A 14,828-nucleotide genomic window follows, 5' to 3' on the forward strand; every position below is an offset into this window, starting at 1 on the left:
AGTCCTACTGAAAAAAAAAAAAAAAGGAGAATAAAGTCTCCCCGTTCAGATTTTGTTTGTAACCTAAGACACAAAACTGCTAGTTTACGTATTTTGTTAGCAGCTTAGGAAGTCCATTCAAGCTGGTACTCGTTTGTGCTTCTTATGTGGCTAAGAGAACAGCTGCAACATGACCGGCATAGTCATGTCAGGATCAACACCACAATTTAGCTGTATGAAGAGGCAGAGGGCACCTCAGGACTTTCACAGTCAATGTTCTGCATTCTGACTGATCTAGTGCGGTATATTTCTCTCAAGCACCTAAACATGCTCACACTTCCTCCTGACTTCAGTTAAAAAGGTAAATGTGCTTTCCTAAGAAAGGACTCAGGAGAGTTTAGGGTTTTAAGTGAACTCTTAGTTCATCTGCTGCTTTAGTTCTCTTTAGACCTTGTATCTCATAAAAAAAAATTGCACCTAAAAATGACTATTTCAAATTCTCAGGTGCTGTTCTTTCATATCTCTAAGACTGACTAATTAATGCTTTAACAACATGCTTTAGGAATAGTAAAATGTTTCAGACATTATGAGAAGGCTTCACCATCCTTACACAACACAGCACCACAAATTCGGGCACAATTATTTCAAACATTTATTAGCCTTTCATATTCCACTAGTCTGTAAAATGTGTTTTTAACCTCTCTGAATAGGATGTGCCTTGAGGGCAGCTCATGCCCTAGTCCAGCAAGACATTTTTCAGAACAAAGTACGGGGTTGCTACATCTTTGAAAGGGATGTATGTGCCTTGCTGGACCATGACTTCATTCCACCATTCCCACGTGCCTTGTTCACTACAACACATCAATGCTTTCAGAACTACTCCTAGTGGATGTTACTGATGAAGTGTCTTCTGTCAACTTAAAACAAGTAGAATACACATGAAAAATTTCCTACAACTGGCTTGCACCTCCTTCTGCCCACTTAGGTTGTAGAATTATTCCTGTACACCAAAAAGTCTTTCAGTTAGATACGCTGGATTTCAATTTATACAAAGTACTTTTTCCCTTCTTTTTCTTGTTCATTCGTTGTACTTAGCTAGTTTTAGCCTAGGTATGATGTTCATCGACTGCAGTTCTTGGAATAAGAGTTTACAGGCATAAGGTATCCGCAGAGAAGACACGTGACATGATGATTTGCAGTAATGGCACCTATGGAAACAAGCAAAAAGAAAGTCAGAGTTTATGCACAAACAAAGCCCTGCAGAAAAGAGCAGTTGCCACTACCCACCATTTTCTTTGTCCACCTGCATTTAAACAATGCCTTCAGTCCCAGAAGGAGGTGAGTGCTTGAGATGCATTAGCACTTAAGGAAATCACAACTTCAGGCTCTTAAATAAATCTGACTGAAGTCAACAAGAGCTTCATGTTAAACCTGCACTTTTCTTGGACAAGAATCACAGTGCTTAGCAATTAACAGGACTGACTTCTACTTCTTCACCACTTGCATAACTGCCAACAAATATTCAGCATTACATAATGAGAAAGAAGGTGAACAGAACAAAGTATTTCTGAAACATGATTCATGATTCAGTTTCCATCTTACAGACAGTCACAGAAAAGAGGCAGGAAGAACGAAAGATCACATTTAGTTGGGATTTTTTTTTCCTTTATTCATAATGTTACTCTAAGCTGCCTCAAACCAATCCACATTCCTAGCTCAGAAAAGGAGCATCTCTCTCCTTAGGACCCTCAGTAGAAACAGCAAAATCTTTTGAAGAGATGGAGATCTGGTAAAACTGCTTTAACACATAGTCTTTGCACTCTTTACTCAAACAATGATATTAAAATCTGGGAGAGAATATTTCCTTTTTATTCTGTTTCTTATCTCAGTATTTCCTCATTCTCTTGTATTCTGCATCTTCTGGCTTTGGAAAGTTCATGAAGCCAGGCACAGTGTGTCCCAGCACTTTCCTAATGGCCTATCAAAACTCTCCTTCTGCTTATATGTTTCATGGTTGTATTCTCGGCAAAAAGTCAAGACAGTCTAAAGTTCCAAGCAGCTACATGCTTCTGTGGTACAGAATGAGTCTAAGAATCAACATCTGCAGTAAAGCCAATGCTTAGTCACTTGTTTCTGTTATCAGTGACCTTGATCTAGAGCCTGAGGGAGTCACTGCAGCCAGGCCTAATAAGGCTGATTGATGTTAAGCAAGGTTCTTGGTTATGAAACTCACCATTAGTTCTTTCACAGTTGCTCTTCCTTGACAGTGCTACTTCTCTTTTATGGATATACTTAAAAGAACATCCCCAAGAGATATTCTGAAAAATTGACCTCCTCATGCTCCATAATTGGGGTATTTCTTTTTTTTTTTCCTCTTGAAAATCATCTAAGTTTTGACAACTAATGGTATAGAAGATTTAATTACATTTCTCTAGTTTATGATGCCTTAAATCAAAACGGACATCAATTACAGGTTCATAACTATTAACTTGGTCCAAATTTATAGTGATAGCTGTGTTTTTATGGAGGGTGAAGCAGCAAAAACAGAAGCAATTTTTGATGACAGCAAATAGCAAACAATTGCACTCAAAAAAAAAAAAAAAAAAGATACTTTGCAAGCCCTGGAAGCTTGATGAGTCACAAGGTTTCTGTTTACCACAGAAGTCTAGTGTTTGATAGCAGCTAAGAGCTGAGGAGTCCAGACTACTCACTGTCTACCTTGAAGCTAGACCCTCCTGGGCCTGTTTTGTATGTGCATAGAGATCATCCAGAAAGGTTACAAGATACAGTGTGCTCAAATTGTAAATTACTGTCAAACACAGGTCATAGAAATTAAGTATCCAAGAGACCATTTCATATTAGGATTGATGCTACGTTGAACAGGAAAAAGCAATAGTGCCAACGCTGATCTGAAGATTTTAAAATGCCCAGACTCTATGGAATAGAATAACTTATCATCATCAAAAAAGGACCAAATGTCATTCAAGGAATTCAGTACATAACTCTGTAGCACAGCAAAGCTGAAGGATTTGCATGCAGCTGGTTTTGTCACAGTAAGCTTCTGCCTGTACCTTTTACAGGGACAAATTATGTCACTGCCACAACAGTCTCCTTCCCCTACAAAAAGTACCAGTTCAGGCCCCAGCACCAATGCACTGTTACTGTGCTGCAGAAAGACATACCCAACTGCTAGTCCTTGTCTGGGAGGAGAGCATATCTTCCTGCAGACAATTGTCCTTAATGGCATCCACCAAACAATGTTTCTACAAGGTTTCTCACAGCAGTGTCTGATTAATGCTGGAATCAATGACAAAGCCAGTTTGGAAGACGTGAGTTTCTCTTAATGACCATCTTTTCTCTGATGCTCATTATAGGGCCACTTGCTTTGGCTACTGGTAGGTACAGTGTATTGCATAGCAGAATCTACCTCTTTTTGATTTCTCCTGCACTCCAGGCAGCTTTTCACAGAACTCAACTGCAAGAATGTCTCGCTCTGTCTGAGAGTTTCTTTCAGTTATTTTAAAAACTTATTAAACTTTGTTGCGTTACAAACTTCAAAACAGAAAGCATTTGGATTAGCAATCCTTTAAAATAAAGTTTAACACTATCTCCAATGTTTAAATTCCCAATTTCTTCAAGGTGCTTTCATTGAATCCAGTCTCTGAAATTCAATCTTCAATTGTACTACATCTGCATGACGGTATTTTTAAGGCAATGCATTACACAGTGAGAAGTGGTTGTTTGAATTCATGCATGCCCTTCTTTCCAGGCAAATGCCTTCAACTCTTACCTGTGCTGCAGCAGTTTTAAAAGACCTGGATCAGAAAGAGGGCTCACTTGTTACATACACTGCATACACACTCAAGAAAAACAAGAGCCTAAAAATGTTTATTGCACAAAAGCCAGTAGGGCAATGTCCAACTAAATATCACCAACCAAGACAGGCCGTACAAAGAGAAGGCTTTGTCTGTACATCTGCTCCATAGGGAGCTGAACTGCTACTGGTATTAGCAAACATGATGATTTCTTTCTGGCCAGACACACTTCTGAAGAAAGATTTGACCACAACAAGAAAGGGTAGCTGTCACTTCTATATCTATAAACTGAAAACATGCCTTACTTTCTTATATATCACAGAAAAATTACTCTCCGAGAACCAAAGTAAATGAAGCCCAACGTCCTGCCTTTCCGAATTGATATTGATATCCAAGATGCCATGAACTTCCAATGTTATTAGGAAATATTTAGAAATGAATCCTCCTCCCCTAACTCCTCATCTTTCCCAACAAATAAGCACTGAAGTAACTTGCAACTTGAGCACACACAGTTGATATTTTCTTCCCTTAGTCATGGAACTCCTGGCCAAGGGCAAAGTTCTGTCACACAGAGGCACATTTACTCTCTCTATAACATGCTGATTTATGTACCTTAGAGTTGAGGGCTATCTTGAAAACAAGAACACATAAGAAAGACATCGCATGCACAAAGTGAAGAAGGGACACCATGACCTACAAAAGGTCATAACCACTGCAGTTAGACAACTTACCAGCCAGAGTATCCCAGCAAGCCACACTGCCCACAAACATCCACTTCAAAGGCATCACTTGAAATCATCAGTCTCTCCAATAACAGCATGCTGGCTCCATAACCTATCAGACAATCCCGTTCCATTTCTCCAAGACGTAAACCACCATCACGGGATCGACCTTCAGTGGGTTGCCTTGGAAATAAATATTAGAAAAACACAGTAAGAATTCCAGAACACAGGTTCCACCACTCTAAGAATACCTGCTTTCAAACTGCAGGAATGGTATAGTAGCATCAGATAACAACATTCTACAAACCAGTGCTGCTGATCTCACAAATGTTATTCAAATTGAAGAATTTCATCTTTGCTCCTGCACTGGCAACGTGATGTAGTTCTGTGAGCAGCAATGGCAGTGTCAGGCCACGTCTTTATCTCACTGAATGCAGCTGAGCAAGCAAGACCAAAACAGTATCCAAGAAGAAAATTCTGTCTCTAGCAACCACAAACCTGGATTCAGATACTCTTTTTTTACTGAAACGGTTATTGTATTTTATAGTCATTTAAATGACTATAAAACATATAAAAACTATATAAACTATATATAAAAACTATAAAATTCAGCAGCTAATGAATGAGTCATCAAGCTGAACTACAACTAAATGAGGCTAAATTGTTAAAATAAGATCAGTTCTAATCAAAAGTATTAAAACAAAGCAGCAAAAAGCATGACCAACTACTCCCTTCTGCTGTGTGCTATTACTAACTCATTACTTAAAAAAAAGAAAGGTGTGGAATTTCAGTAACAATGATCTCATTTACTTTTTCACATCTGATAGTTAACAAACTAATTTCAGTGCTGTATGGGCTCTCTAGCTCCTCAACGCAAATTGAAGTCTCACTACTTGTTTGGAAAGATTTCTTCATCCTCATGGTGCCAGAAGGAAGGAAGTTTTAACAAATCACAGAATCGTAGGGGTTGGAAGTGACCTCTGGGGATCATCAAGACCAACTCCCAAATCAATGGAAACAGACATTGAAAATTTTGAGATAAAAAAGCAAGAGAAAATCTATTACTTAACAGTATATATATGTGTGTGTGTGTGTGTGTGTGTGTGTGTGTGTGTGTGTGTGCATGTATGTATGTATGTATGTATTTTTGGTTGGTCGGGGCCAGAATTTTCAATATTCATTTGTCGTGCTGCAGTTTAGTTCTGCTCTCCTATATTAGCACACGCAGTAGCACTTGGGTTGCAAATATTAAGAGTGAACTACAAAGCAAAAACAATCTTAACTTCCTGAAGCACTAATATATTGCATGTATGTCATTAAATACTTCAATCTTAGTATATTCACCGAAGCACAACAGCAAAGAGAAGGAATAAAAATTGCTATCGGCAATCACAGGAGGCTTTGTTGGTCAGTGAAAGCCAGTGTTTATGTGCTGTTCCTTTCTGCTAGAGCACTGTAAAACATATAAAATATCCAATGTGTACATAACTTTTGGAGTATATTTAGTTAATATTATTTCAATCTACTGAATATGTTAAATAGATATGTTAAATATGTTAATTAGATAGATTTAAAATAAGTTTTTGCCAACTTGGGGAAAAGGATTTCTAAAAGACTTCAACATCTAATAATTATTTTCAAGTTTAAAAAAAAATAATGTATAGCTAAGACCAAACTGACCTTCCAAAGATGCAAGCTGTGTTTGTTTTTCAGGGGAAGTAGCTCCCTTTACTCTGACCACAGTGCAACTTTAAGACTAATCTGCTTGTAATTCAAATTGCCCTTTTCATTCACATAACCTTCTATTTTTCCCTGCTGTTGGGAGAATGGATAGAAGCTGTTTACATCCTGATTAAACTCCCGAGCCCCCCCCACTCGGGCGATGGCACCATCACTGTTCAGACACAGTTTTAGAGGCCTAACCCTGTGGGAATGCAGTTTTGTGAAGTGCTTTGAGGCAGGTTTAAAAGCAGTTGAGGCCTCCAGTTGATCACAGACATTTGTTGCAGCACTACACTAGAAGTGCCCGAGTTTTCTTCTACCAACTGACTTGTACATTAATAGTTTAACTTGGAAGCCTACTTTCAAGAATTTCACCAGGTGTTGGTCCACAGGATAAAATGCCAACAGAGCTTTATAAACGTGACCCCCCCAACCTCCCACACCCCAAATAAAGTCACAATCCAATTAAGGGAGGATAAAACCACTTGAAAAAACTTGAAAAATCGAGGGGTCTTGATTCCAGCCCTTGAAGAGATGCAGGACAAAGATTTTTAAGGCAGCTGAAATCCCATTAAAAAAAACCACGCACACACAAACAAAAATTTCAACTTCAATATTAAGCTCTTAAACGTTTCACTCCCACTGAATGTCAGAATTATCTCACTAAAAACAAAATAAAACAAATAAATCCCTCCCTTTCAGAGAAGGGTGGTCTAATTCTAAAGTACCAAAACTTTCAATATCGAGATTGGGCCTCTGAAAAGAGTCTGTCTTTGGCTCCTTAAGTTTATCACAGTTTTTTCAGCTGACACGAGTTGGAAAATTTTTCACACTAAGGGTTGTTTAAAGTATTCAGACAGTTTTTAGGAAGCATTTGTGCTTCCCCTTCTCTACACGCATACACTGCAGCTGTTGCTCCGGTAACTGCTGCTGTTATTTATTCTGAATATAACATTCTGAAGACAAAGCAGACACTCAAAAGATAAGATGAGGAATACACAAAAAAATTACATCTTTCATATTTTAAAGAAAACAGGATTAAGAGATCTTAAAGCTCCTAAATCTTATGTCAAATGAATGGATTTTTTCCAATTAAAAGAACTAATGATCAGGCCAAGCGGTCTTCATACTACTCAACTGTTGCATTTAGAAAAAAAACCCATGAAACAATTAAGTTCAGCGGTTTAATCACATTAAGGATTTATTGGTACTAACTACATTTTCTGGAAGAGCAGCAGGTTCAGCTTCATGGTGCCATTCCTTGTTTCAATGGCAGCGGAGGGAACTGTGACCTACTCCCACGAGTAAGAGGACACCTCCTGGGTCTCACCTCAACTCCTTGCCTGCACCAGAGCTCATGGCTGAAACGCTGATCTCCCAGAAGTGTTGCACTACCTAAAAAAACAGAGCCCAACAGGAGGTGGAAGCACCGTGCTCTCCAGAGAGGAACTCTTACCACTCTCACATTATGGCTCCGCAGTACAATAGGAACTGGCAATATCTGGTAAGTTCAAAGGACGTGCAGATGACAGCTCTGACTGCCCATCAAAATAACCATGCCTGCAGAAAGCTTACATTGTTCTCTCATAAACAAAACTAAAGCCCGTTTATCTATTAGAGATTTAGCAAGACTGGGCATCTGCACAACACCCTTTATAGAACTAAGTTTTAAATTAATTGTTAACTACTTATGGGAAAAAAAATTGTTAAGTCTTGCATTTCATTTAGCGAACACCAACTCAGAGGGTAACATCCTGGTGGTTTTTGATCATGTTGACAGAGTGCTGCTTTGCAATTTCACAAAGTCCTGTTTAAATCTGAGCAGTACTTAGCATTAGTGACGTTCAGGGAACTCAAGTCTTCTGCCTTATTTCAGATGGAAATGTAACTCCATCAGTCAAGGCACACTTGATATATAATAAAACGTATTTCAAGATGATGACTGTTAAATTCCATGTTGGAAGCTGTTACAAGATTACCTTAAAAGGCAAAAAAAAAAAACCAATAATGTTAGAGGCAATCTAACAGGAAGTGCAATGGATGAAAAAACAATAGTGAATACGAAAGCTGGCAGAGCAGGCTCTCTCAGCAGAGGCAATGGCAGTAAGGACAGTTTAATTAGTTGAGGAGAAAAAAGAAAATTCCTAAAGGGCTAGTCAAGTGGCAGCATAAATTGAACATCCACTAGCTTTCCTCAAAGTCAAATAAAGAGACCTAGCTGCATAGTATGATGTTACTGACTGGAACAAAGGATTCAAAGCAAGGGGTGGGGGAAATCACAGCACATTCATTTTTACATACAAGTATTACCTTGACTTGGGATTTAGGTTTCATTTAAATTCAGTATCTCTAAAAAGCTGAGAAAGCTGGGGGAGACAATATGAAAGCTGATGAAGGGATTTGGATAAGCTAGGAGCTCTAGTGAAACAACTGTGTGCACCTCTAGCTGAGACTAAGTTTTCATTTTTGTATGAAGGGACAACAGTATGACTAACACAGAAAATGAGGCAGACAGACCAACCATTGGGAATATCACTCCCACTATACAGAACATCATCCAATTTGTCCAAATCATACTGGCAAGGAACTATGACACAAAAATGAAGAAGGAAAGTGCAGCAAAACTATTAGAAGTTTGGAAATAAAAGTTTTTCATGTTTTCTCTCCCAGTTTAATCATTGATATTGTTTTCTGTATGGAATGTGTGAGACAACTTCAATTTGCCTCAGAGAAAGAGGTCAGAGAGCCAAAATGCATGGGAAACATGCAGCAAAAAGCAATAGAGAAAGATGCTTCTTTATTAGGTAGAGCAGAGACCTGCACCTCCACTCTGTAACAGTGTTTGAGAGGCAAAAGCTGCACCTGTTAAGAGGATGGAGTGGCTAACACGGTGTGCAGGCAGACAGGGCAAGCTGTCTGGCAAGATTTAGCTGATAATCCTCTGTGATGGACAGAGTTAGACTAAGGGATTCACTAGAAGCCTCCTCAAAACAAAGACTGTGCCACTGAGCCACCTTCTGTGAGACAGGGATGTCAGCAATATAGCACATGAGCACAAGCAACCTTCGAGCTGAAGCCAAAAAGCTTGTTTGCCTCCAGGGAGAAAAGGTGAGTAGCACCAATGAAAGCAGAATGCTGTCAGCTCCCCAAAGGTGCAGAGAATGTAAGCCCACCTCCAGGTGTTATTATTACATTTACCCCAGTGTGTATCTTCAAAATTTACCCAAGAGGACATCAGTGCAGTAATCAACATTTTTGTTGGAGAGAAAACCAAATTCAGGCTCGGAGCAATCAACACAGCTCCACAGAAACTGAAGACATATTTAAACTGGGCAAATAAAAATGGAGATTTATTGTTGTTGTCTCTGTAAACTTTGCAATTTATTAGTGTGAAAGCACAGTTCTCCTGCACAGTATTGTAGAAAAACTGTGGATCACCACATAAAACTCTAAATTAAGTTTTAGAGTCGAATGGAAGTTTTGCAAGGCCAAGTGCAATGTACTGGGGATGCATGATATGCTAATGCTGGTTTGTGCTACAGTTGGGCAACATCAGTATTAACCTGCTCAGTATCACAGACTGTTGAAATATCTAAATTAACTTCTTCTTTCTACTCGTATCCTATTTTGTAAAAGTACAGTTGTTAAAGGGGAAAACCGGTCCTCCCAAAATGCCTATGATAAGAAGTCCAGCAGGGAAGGGCCAAAGCCCGCCCTGAGAATCAGAGCATGGTGCTTTTTAACCAATTGCTAACAGAAGTCTGAGAAGCACTCAGTTTTTGTACAGCACAGAGCACACCTGGATATTCAGAACAACCTCCTACCATAGTGCACTGTGAGAGCTCCACTCTGTAGAAGTGTATCAATAGGTGATAGCATCTTTCATCAAGCATCAAGAGGTGAAGAAATTGCTTTACAAGCATCTGTTGGATGAGCATATTTTTGAGCGCAGGTCAGGAATTCTGCACCCAGCCTTGAACAGTACCTGGTAAGCACTGCTCTGGGTCCTCGAGCTCTTGCATGCATTTTATCCAACACCATGTGCTTCAGCTTCTGGTAATACACAGGGCCAAAATAGATGTACGCTTCCAGAGGCTCCCTGAATGAATTAAGAAAAAACACAACGTTCACAGTTAGCACAAATTACTTTAAGAGAGATAAGCGTGCCACAGACAAGAAGAACTTAAAACAACCCGGGAATCACGAGTTCTTGAAAAATGTGTTTGGGCTTCCAGGTCTGAAAATGCTCCAGAGAACCCCTCTGAACAGAAGAGCAGTGCACTGAACAGGAGAGTAGAACCACGTACTGCTGCATCAAGGGACAAGCAAGGAACAAGCTCCTCAGCTCCTGCCACATGCTGCTTTATCTGCAGCAAGTGGGGGCCTGCTCAGCAGCCGTGCCCCCAGCACAACACTCTGCCTGGGCAGGCACTGAGAGCTCAGACAAGGAGAGTAAAAGGGCCATTCAGAGCTGCACTTAAGATGCAGAGTTTTGCATCCACTCAGGAACATTTGGAAGCAGCACAGAAGGTGTTACTTATTTCTGGGAGCTGGAATAATAGGTGAAGATTTCTGTCTTTAAAATACCCCCAACTGTAAGAACAGCACAAACAACTAGAGATCAGAAAGCAACAGCTGAGAACACTTGGTCATTTCCAGTTACCACCTTCAGCACTCACTAGCAGCCAGATTTAACACAAAAACTCAGCACACTGCCAACCACTTCTTTCTAGAAACATGCATGTGATGCAAAATCAAACAGCAGACAACCTTCCAGTCACAGTCCCTACTGACATGATAGAGTGTTAATCCAAAAGCCACCCATTTAAGCCAGTAGTAATATGCAACTAGACATTTGGAATTTGCATACGTATTTGGAATTTTCACACATATTTGCTTCCAAATTAAAAAAATAAAATAAAATAGATGAAGCACATGAAATTTTGCCTGTGAGAATACCAGTAACCTAAAGAAAAGTTTCTAAATAGGACAAAAATCAGTACAAAGCTGAAGTTTAGGAGCAGGAGAATTCTAGGGCAAGAATATTCTCAGTGGGAAACAAGATTAGGCATGTTTGTTAAAAATTATCATGAGTTATCAACAAAAAGTGTTTCAAACATTCAAGTACTTCACAAAGAATGTAAGGTGTAAAAAAAATCCTTGGTCTTGAAACAAAAGACAAACAACACATGGAATAAATTGGTAAGAATAGCATTTAAAAACAAAACAACTTACAGGAGAGATCCAAACTTATTCCTTGAGAAGAAGGGGACTGGGAGAACAATAAAACTAGCAGGAAGGTGGGATTAAGATACATTTTGGAAGGCAGGCATGTGGAACCATATGGCCTTTTCCTGTTCCTAAACTATCTTGTGTTCTTTGAACTCCATGCCTCAGAAGCCAGTCCCATCGGCACAGCAGGAAGGTTGCAGATTAGAGTGCAATGCCAGACTGAATCATTGTGTAAGTGAAAGGAAAAATAAAATAAAGCACACAAAAAATATTCCCAAGGAACAGACACCTGCTTCCAAATCTACATTTTACAGTACTATTAGAATCACTATGAAAATGCTCATCTGATTCCAAGTACATACAAGAACTGCTGCTAAAAGAAACCTGAAATTGTTTCCAATCCCTCAGAAGGAAAACCTTGATTTTAACTTTTTTGCCATACAGAAGAACTCAGAAGATTTTCATGTCTCCTACAATAGCCGGTCACATTACAGCATTTCCCCACTCCCCCCAGACAGCTAAATTACGCAGCAAATTCTTACCCAGTGATACCAGATGTTACATAGTCTTTCCCTAGGTAGTTATAACCATGGCGAATGAGATCTTCACACACATCCTTCACTTTACTGCCTCCAAAAGCTGTTCCATAGTGAAATCTGCCATCCAGGACCCCAGCCTTCCCAGCCAGGAGTTCAATTAACTTTCCTACCTGCACAAGGAAAAGCAGAGTTAACAGCCTGCTGACCAGCACATGCTAGAACCTATCTGGATCAATCACAGTGTTAGTAAGGCAGATGTCTAGTGGGAGGTGTCCCTGCCTACAGCAGGGGGGATGGAACTAGATCTCAAAGGCCCCTTCCAACACAAACCATTCTGTGACGGGCCTGAGATGGCAACCTGCGTTACTGTGTGCAATAGAAACAGTGGGAAAAACCCAAGGAGAACAAGGAGGTATTCCTGTAGTGAGGGATGAAAAGCAGGCAGGGTCTGGGATCCCTTGAGTACCAGAGTCAGACATTCCCTTTTTTTTTCTGCTTGTCTGAAAAGTGAGCACGAACCAGTGTGGCTTTCTGCTGTGGGAGACTGCTGCAGAGTTTGACACTTTACAGTGCAGCACTGGGAACAGGAGGAAGGCAGCTAACAAAGGAAAAACATCAGTGGTGTACAAAGTAATCAGTAGGGGTTCCATATAAAGGTCAGGTTCTGAGGTATGTGGTACAGGTCCACAACAAGGCTTGCATGAATTCCATGGAGATGTCAGTGATATAAGGCCTAGAACTATTACTGAAACTCTGCTCTTCCCCTCACTTTTGCCCAGCTGACTTACTGGGCACAGTCACTTGGGAGGGAAAGGCTTTAAATGAAGTACCTGGTTGCTCTTCTAATAGTTTGATGCAGAACAAAATGATTGTGATACACAAAAAGCCCACATCCCAACTCCTTTTACAGAAGGATGTTTCAAAACAGATGGCTGAAGGAAGGTTCATAAGAGGGCAAGCATGTGGCACGAGGACTGGAGAATGTTCTCGCTGCAACTGTATGGCTCTCACATACACAGTTTTGTTTTTCCAGCTTAACAACTTCACTTCCTATTGAAGGACGCTGCCTCTTTAATGACAACATAGCCACTAACCGTCATACGCGATGGGAAGCCATGAGGGTTCATTATGATATCTGGACAAATCCCTGTATCACAAAATGGCATGTCCTCCTGAGGAACAATCAGTCCACACACCCCTGTAGAAGAGAGAACATTTCAATTCACCAACAGCAAACCACCAGCGGGGCTGACGCCTCATCACCAGATTTTCTTCGCTGTTTTTCTCCTCCTCTCTTTCTCATGGATCACTTTTTACCCAGATTCATTACCGTGACCGCTGCTCGGACCTGCAGACTGGAAGAGAGCCCTTGTGACAGACTGGCTGCATTAGCATAGCCCTGCATAATGCTCCCTGTGACGTGTCAGCTAGCAATTAGGGAAGAAAGCTTCAGATACAGTTTTCAGATGCAACCAGAAGCTTTTGACCATCAGTCTGGAACATCTCAAGTGAAACCTATTTTTTAGAGCTGATACTATAATTGTCTGTGAGGAAGAAAAAAAAAAAAGAAAAGAAGAAATCAGGTCTCTTGCATCACCTCCTCGGACACACAAAATTAATACTGATTCAGAATCCCTTTATCACATGCATCTTCACTAACGTCAGCATTTGATACGAGCTGGGGGGCAAATTAAGGGAAAATACAAAAACCCAACATTTTTTCAGGTAGTGTTCATTTGCTGAGCAAAGACTGCTCTTGACGAATTACAGGCAGTATAAGGAGGGGTTGTACTTTATATTTTGTCTGCCCCTGAACGCACATCATAACTTTTGGAAGTTTTCTTTTTTGTCTCGCTGGGTCAAAACAAAAGAACAAAACACCAAACTCTAAAATTACTTGTGACGTGTTAAGCAGAAGCACAAAAACTCACTTAAAAGTCTATCACGCATCGTGACGTTTTCCTTTCCATTCTTACAGCCGAATGCTGCAGATCAGAACACTGCAGTGATAAACGACCAAGAGATCTAACACACAACTTCAGGTGCTAAAATGCAGCTGCTTAACCCCATACTCCTTCAAGCCAATGCTACTGTTTGAGCGGCCAATTTCTTCCAGAAGCCCTTACAACTGGAAAAGCCAACAAGCTGTCTGAGATGAGGCTGCCACACTCTGAGAAGGGCCCCGCAGTGGAGGCTACTGAGGGCTGGGGGTGCTGGGCACATCCCCAAGCAGGCAGCCCTGGCCGCCAGCACACAGGGGGATGGCGGCGGCAGCTCAGGAGGGAGCAGCAAGGCAGGGAGAGGTGCACCAACAGCAGTCAACGGAGTGGGAATGGTAAGTATGGGGGGGAGGGTGGGGAAGGATGAGAGCGTCTGGGGGGTGGGGTGGCATTTAGTTTTTAACTTACTGAAATTAATTTTTACTGTTCCATTATGATAAAGCGGTAGCACCTTTCTACCCTCCCCACCAAGAAGCAACCACTTGCTGAAAATGAGAAAAAAAAAAAAAACAAAAACAAAACCCACTCTTTCTTGTGAGCACAAGTTCTTTATCCTACATTCATACACATAAATACTTTACCACAGGCATATTATGGCACTTGTGTTGTGCCTTATTCCTGTTTACTTCTAAGAAAGCATTAGGCTACATCTGGACTTCGGGGCACCTGTAAGCCAAAAATTAAATCTTAGCTAACTTAAAATTACTTTAGGCTCTGAAAACCTTTTATATGCCACGCTGGTTCCCATAGCAGACAGCCACTGTGTTGTTTGTTTTGTGTGAAAGTGAATGATAAAAGATCCATGAAATCGACACAGAA

General features: G+C 40.4%; 1 protein-coding gene across 1 annotated transcript in view; it reads right to left on the reverse strand.

Annotated features, from left to right (window-relative positions):
- Window positions 1-607: 607 nt before the first annotated feature.
- Window positions 608-14,828, reverse strand: part of POLR3B (RNA polymerase III subunit B) — a 67,054-nt gene continuing 52,833 nt past the window's right edge. Inside the window, 5 exon segments of the mRNA XM_010712465.3 lie at window positions 608-1,187; window positions 4,526-4,699; window positions 10,224-10,337; window positions 12,013-12,179; window positions 13,104-13,207. Coding sequence (XP_010710767.1) covers window positions 1,058-1,187; window positions 4,526-4,699; window positions 10,224-10,337; window positions 12,013-12,179; window positions 13,104-13,207 — 689 coding nt within the window. The 3' untranslated portion in view covers window positions 608-1,057.

Source organism: Meleagris gallopavo, chromosome 1, assembly GCF_000146605.3.
Source record: "Meleagris gallopavo isolate NT-WF06-2002-E0010 breed Aviagen turkey brand Nicholas breeding stock chromosome 1, Turkey_5.1, whole genome shotgun sequence".
NCBI lineage: Eukaryota > Metazoa > Chordata > Aves > Galliformes > Phasianidae > Meleagris > Meleagris gallopavo.